Consider the following 7,195-nt stretch of genomic DNA (forward strand, 5'->3'; position numbering starts at 1 on the left):
CCACTCCCCTCATGAAGGGGGCACCCACAGTCACCACAGAGAGGATCAGTGGTGCAGCGGGAAGACATGTTTTCAAACTTTAAGCATTTAAAACATCTGTAGTGGAATGTAAGGTTTTATGTGACATCAATACACCATTACCTTGACCACCTCTGGGAGGAAATCCCCCTCGAAGGCCAGGATAAAGGTGCCCTTAGCAATGCATTCGTTTGGAGGGAACCCCTCGCCTCTCGAGGTTGGCACAGAGTTCCTCGTCAGTTTGCAGAAGAAGATCTCAGTGGAAAATAATGTTCTGTACTGAGTTCAAAGATTGGTGGGGTGTGATGGAGACTGGGACATCACCGAGACGGTCACAAGCATGCAGGGCGTCAGATTGGGCAGCTGAAGATGTGTTGATGAGCAAAGCACCGGACTGCACTTTACTCATCGATTCAACTTCGCCATACTTATCTCCAATTGTCTGCACGAAAAACAAAGGCTTGGTCGTGGCAATACTACCGCCATCCGTCCTGGTACAAACCAGGTACTGAGGGAAAGGATTCAACCCAAACCAGCGAGCTTGACCCTCCTCCCAAGGGGTGGTCACGGAGGGGAAGGCCTAGGGATCAGGAGAAGTGTCACGTCTGCTACCACTCTTAGAGATGACCACAGAATGGTCAGCATAGTGAAGCTTTTGTCGCTCCACGCACAAGGTGTCCACCCTAGTACCACCCACTCCAATTAGGGGCTCACTCCACAGGAGCCACCCAGCCACAGCAAAAGCTGTCTGGCACGGCAGAAATTACCGGGAGTTCTGGTGCCCCAAAACGATGAGCATTGACTCCTGGGCATACACGAGGCGTTAACAGATCAGGTAGTAGTAGTGTGATACCTGTGGTTTCAGGGGCCTCAGCCAAGTGGGTACTTAACAGCCCCACCACACGGACTGGCTACTGTGCTGGTGACCTAGCAGGAGGGGGGCCAGGGTGCAATGGGAAAGGGGAGGGGGGAGAGGAACCTGCACCATGGAAGCTAGGTAGGCAGTTCATCCCCAAATGGCTCACAATGAACGGAAAATTTTGTAAATGGAGATCAATCCTCAAGGGGACCAAAAACGCCGGAAAGGACATGGAAACAGCAAACTGAACAATAGCACAGACCAGAACAAATCTAGTAGGATAGCCAAGTCAACATAACGAAGACCACTGAGAGGGAAAAGAGGGGGCAGGGACAAACGAGCAAGGATAGGGAGGGAGAGGGAGGGAGAGAAACAGGGATGGTACTGCAGCCTTCAAAGGAAAGGAAAGGAAACTGCAACAGCTCGGGGCCCCGTGCACACCACACGTGTACCTACAAAAGGACTGAGACCCCTGGAGGGCTGCGTCAGACATGGTGCGCGCCCTGTGCACCAGTGTTTTTAACACTCTATTCCTCTGCGCTGGGTGGTGGCAGGTATCCACATGCAAATACAGGTCAGTGTGCGTTTTCTTCCTGTATACCCCTTGGTACAGGGTGCCATCCGCTCTTCTTTTGACCATGACATCCACAATTGGTAATCTTCATTCTACTTCGGTCTTGATAGTGAATTTCATGTTCGGATGTACAGAGTTCAGGTGTATAAGGAAGTCTGGGAGCTTGTCCCTTTCATGGGGCCAAATCACGAACGTGTCATACACATAACGCAGAAAACAAGTACGTTTCCATTTGGATGACGCCAAAGCTTCCTCCTGGAAGTACTCCATATAGCAATTCGCGATCACAAGTGGGAGTGGCTCCCAGTTGCGACTCCTCTTGGTTGTCCATAGTATTCTCCATCAAAGAGAAAATACGTGGAGGTCGGAACGTGCTTGAAAAGGTCGGTTGTCTTCTCGTCAAATTTCTGTGCAATGAGCTAAACTGACTCTCGAAGAGGAACCCTAGTGCATAATGAAACAACGTCGAAACTCACCAGGATATCTGAGTCTTTCATCTTGAAGCTGTCGAGACATTTTACGAAATCACAGAATTACGAACGTGATGAGGGCATTTACCCACATAAGGGATTAATTTGGCCAGCAAATATGTAGGTGCCCTAATGTTGCTGACAACTGGGCGTAGCGGTCCCCCTTGGCAGCAACTTTAGTGCACCTACATATTTGCTGGCCAAATACCTGGCAGGATTACTAAGCCCTTATGTGGGTAAATGCCGGGAGAAACTGAAGAATCACAAGATTAGACTGACTTATCTGACCTGCAAATAGTATTACAATATAACAACAGGGAATCAAAACTGGGTTAAAGTTACTTATTGGATACCTCCCCTCCTGTTGAAATCGTAGCCATGGTGACAAGGATTTGTAGCACAGTCCTTAGTCAAGGTTACGTTCTAAGGTGGCGATCTGGTTGAGATGGCAAAGCCAAGTAATGAGAGAGTAGAAAACATGTTTGTGGTAACAAATTGACATGTAGCGAAGACTAATGTCTACATCTGTGCCGCATTGAAAAAATGGAAGGGGTCCAATACGTAACTTTTAGGCAAAAATGTGAGTATTTAGATGAAACCGTAACAGTCAACCTAAATGAGAACGGAAAATGGTAAAATAGAGTAACTGAAGAATAGCTTCAAATGAAACCACATACAAAAAATAGAACCAATAACGAGCACAATCAGGAACAATTGCATATCATCGTCTGGACATCTCACGAGAACACCAGAGAAAAGAATTAGTACAAAAGTAATAGAAAAGTTGTGGAATCGTAAGAGTAATTTTAAATAGAAATTAAGGAAGATACAATTATGCAATTAAAAAAAAATACTGGGAGACAGGCAAACCAGACTGCAGACGATCAGGAGAACAACAACAAGTTTGATCCCATAAGAATAAAAAAATATGCGAAAGAATAGAGAAGTATTGACCGGACAGGAGAGTAAAACACCCTTTGTGTAACAAATTATAACACTCCTTGAACAACTACTGTGTTATTAATCACCTTACTGAATTATTACTGAACAATTGCGTTGCAGAACACCAACAAATTCTATAAACCTTTCTAAATTTGATGGGAGTGGTTCAATGAAGTCTGTAAGATGATGATGATGATGATGATATGATGTGATGATGATGGATGATGATGATATAGCCGATGAAACCGGTAGAATATAGAAATAATTTATGTAATCTCAGCTTTTTATACAGTGGCAGAAGGGAGTGCCATGAGCAACGTACTAAACATTCTGACAGGAGGGAGGGTGGAGGGGCGTGTGTGAGGAAGTGTAGTTGGAGATCATTTCTTTTTTACGCCTTTCTGCAACAACTCGAGAACAGACGACTAGCAGAAATGCATATAATTAAAAAATTAAACAGCATTATATATGCTACAAAAATGTTTTATTCTGTTTTTGGTTTTGTTTTAGCGAAAAGAGGGAGAGAATATTGAAAAATATCGAATGAAACGCAGACCTTAATAGCTTAGGTGTTTCACGAAGGCCAATCTGAAGTTAAAGCGTGGTATTGCCACCACGCCATCCCCCACGAACGCATCTTGGTTGTGTGTGGTAACAGACTGATCCGTTCCACAACCCGAGCTTTATTATGTTACGTTGGAAGGTCACAATTTGATTGATAGCTCGCGAAATCAACGAATGTGAAAGTTAACATCCCCCAGGCTTTGGCTAAGCCATGTCTCGGCAATATCCTTTCTTTTAGGAGTGCTAGTTCTGCAAGATTCGCAGGAGAGCTTCTGTAAAGTTTGGAAAGTAGGAGACGAGGTACTGGCAGAAGTAAAGCTGTGAGGACGGGGCATAGAGTCGTGCTTGGGTAGCTCAGTTGGTAAAGCACTTGCCCCCCGAAAGGCAAAGGTCCCGAGTTCGAGTCTCGGTCCGGCACACAGTTTTAATCTGCCAGGAAGTTTCAAAGGCAAATAGAGTTTGTGGTAACAAATTGACAGGCAGTGAAGCCCAGTGTTTATATCTGCTCCATACTGAAAAATTGAACAGGTTGAAATACGTAACATTTACCGACAATGAGGCAGTTCCCGTGCTTGGTGCATAGGATGTATATATCGAATTGTTCGTCTCGACTTGCCCTACACCACTGTGGTACGTTGTGAAAGCTACCGTTTACACCCCGCGTACCCCGCAAAATGGTAGGCGCCCGTGAAAGGGAGAGGCATTACAGAATTCTCACTGACGTTTAGCACTGGCTGCGCTTGAGAGGCTTAACAAAATCCGAATTATTTAGTCACTGTTTAAGACATAATATTTCAAATCACGGACGACAATGCTGCAACTACGTTGTAGTAAAGACGTTCTTAAGCTGACTGTGATCATCCGCTCAGGCGTAAGATGAGCTTTTTTGATGGGTAGAAAATAAAAAGCTCCTAACGTATCTAAATTACGAAAATATTTCTAGGAGATTATTACTATTATTATTATCGTAAATACAGAAAGCTTCTAATACTGAATAGTTCCAACATATTTTTCAAATACTAGCATTAATAAGTGACATCATGCTGGTAGTTATTATTTTAATAAAACATTTACAAAAACGAAATTCAATGTAGCTCTCGTGATTTTAAACAAAATTGTTTGTATAGCGAGGGTCTAATGTAGCCCTCCACGGGAGGGGAATTACTAATATCTGTTTGCATTCATGGATAACACGATTTTGAGATGAATTATGTGCTGAATAAAAAGTCGGCACTCCAGATTTTATTAGGTACTCAAGACGGTGACCTTTTCCTATATTGGATAATTCGAGTTGAGAGGGCGGTAAATGGAAATGCCGTGTGGCTAGGACCGCCCGTTGGGTAGACGGTTCACCTGGTGGCAAGTCTTTCGAGTTGCCACTTCGGCGACTTGCGCGTCGGTGGGGAAGAAATGATAAGACAACACCCAGTCCCTGAGCGGAGAAAATCTCCGACCCAACCGGGAATAGAACCCGGGCCGTTGGGTATGACATGCCATCGCGCTGACCACTCAGCTACCAGGGGCGGACAGTGTAGCTGATTATTTGGGCGGACAAGAGGGCGATGATTAACAGCAGTATAATACTACGGCTCCTCTCTCGTGTCCAAACAAGTTGCGTTATGCAAGCAATGTTCACACAGTTGTCCAAACAAGTTACGATATGTAATCGAAGTTTACGAAAACACTCTAACGAGCGAGGTGCCGCAGTTGTTACACGCTGGACCCTCAGTCAGGAGGACAACGGTTCAAACCCGCGCTCTGCCATCCAGTTTTAGATTTTCCGTGGTTTCCCTAAATTGCTCCAGGCAAATGCCGGGACGATTCCTTTGAAAGGGCACGGCCAATTTCCTTCCCCATCCTTGACACAGTCCGAACTTGCGCTCCGTCTCTAATCATGTCCATGTCGACGGAACTGTAAACGTTATCTTCCTATCTTTCTTCCGTCCTTCCTTCCTTCCAGCAGATCTATTCCAGCGCTGTTGCATACTTCCGCTAGAAAAAACAGTGAATGAATGAAAGAAGATTGTTCAGAGCGCTAGGGCACTGCAACAGAAATGAACCATAGTCCTCCTTCGCCCTTCTTCATTGCTGGCAAGAACGTGAAATTAGTAAGAGCAGTTTAAATTTATTTCCACGTTTGCGTTGTGATAAATTTTTTCGTCTTTCACGTCATCACTACCCGGCCCATACTGCCTCCTATGATACCCCTCCCTCCCCCCCCCCCCCCTGCCTCCCGTTTGATCCACTTCTACTTCTCAATGAGTAATACTGCCCTAAAATATACGTGAGTGTAATAAAACATTCAGAAAAAGGAAATACGATTTAGCTTTCGCGATGGTTTATCACAAAGAACGAAATTTATATCCGTTCACTGTCTTCCCGAAAATGCTGAAAACACTATGCCACGTTTCCTCGGTTTGCAATCTTTCCTTCTCACAGCCTTCACCACAGACCTTTGGAGTTAAATGGTTAAGAATTTGGAAGTCAATGACAGAAAGCAAATCTCTAATTCAAAAATAAACAGTGCAGAAATATAAGTGAGTTCACTTACCGTGACTGCTAGCTCCAACACCAGCAGCAGCAACACCAATACCACCACAACGAGCAGCACCAACACCACCAATACCACCGCAACCAGCAGCACCAACACCACCAATACCACCGCAACCAGCAGCACCAACACCACCAGCAACCCCAACACCTCCACCGACAACAACAAAAACACCTCCACCGACAACAACAAAAGCACCTCCACCGACAACAACGAAAACACCTCCACCGACAACAACGAAAACACCTCCACCGACAACAACGAAAACACCTCCACTGTCAACAACGAAAACAACAACAAAGGCAACAAAAATTGCAACAACAACAACAAACACCCCAACAACAGCGAAAACTACTCAAACAACACCAACTCCTCCAAACAACTCGAGATAGCACTTCACAACTTCGGCAACCAGCAAAGCAGGAAGAATGATTCACAGCTCTTCCTTTCGTCTGTCGCAGCCGTCAGCCTGATCACGTGACTCGCCAGCAGCGCCTCTCGTGGCGCCTCAACCACCGACCGTCCGACAAATTGGCTGCGTATCGGTGTTTTGACCAACCGACCGACCGACCGACCGACGAACTTTCACTGTTGGGCGCGTCGCACCACTCGATAGCCGACCCAACAGATTGTGTCGAGTGTAGCGCGATCGTGCCAGCCGCCCGACTAAAATTCATGTTATGTCACAGCACACAGAATTAAATACTATTCTAATACACATGTGGACGTCCGAGGAGGATTAAACTTTAAGGACAGAGTTTTTAAAGACTGCTGATGTATTCGCGGCGATGCAAGAGATGAAGCACCTGTTTCATTTTTTAACGTATACATAATGGTTTCTCTATGTGCAACACGAGGTACCGAGCGAGGTGCCGCAGTGGTTACACACTGGACTCGCATTCGGGAGGACGGCGGTTCAATCCCGCGTCCGGCCATCCTGATTTAGGTTTTCCGTGATTTCCCTAAATCATTCCAGGCAAATGCCGGGATGGTTCCTCTGAAAGGGCACGGCCGACTTCCTTCCCTAATCCGATGAGACCGATGACCACGCTGTCTGGTCTCCTTCCCCAAACAACCGACCAACCGACCGACCAACACGAGGTTAAGTCTGTCGATCTTCTTTATTTCTGTTTTTAGCCAAAGCTTCTTTCTCTGTCTGGGAATAATTTCTTTGTGCAGACGAGAGCAATTTGGACGCAAAGGCAATAGGGCGATCA

At 45.6% G+C, this 7,195-nt stretch overlaps 1 protein-coding gene across 1 annotated transcript in view; it reads left to right on the forward strand.

The window, feature by feature from the left end:
• The window catches only part of LOC124605876 (proteoglycan 4-like), a 166,625-nt gene extending 160,255 nt beyond the window's left edge, over positions 1–6,370 (forward strand). The window contains exon 2 of the mRNA XM_047137824.1: positions 5,991–6,370. Coding sequence (XP_046993780.1) covers positions 5,991–6,370 — 380 coding nt within the window. The remainder of the gene's footprint in view (positions 1–5,990) is intronic.
• Positions 6,371–7,195: the final 825 nt, after the last annotated feature.

This window comes from Schistocerca americana, chromosome 3, assembly GCF_021461395.2.
Source record: "Schistocerca americana isolate TAMUIC-IGC-003095 chromosome 3, iqSchAmer2.1, whole genome shotgun sequence".
Lineage (NCBI taxonomy): Eukaryota > Metazoa > Arthropoda > Insecta > Orthoptera > Acrididae > Schistocerca > Schistocerca americana.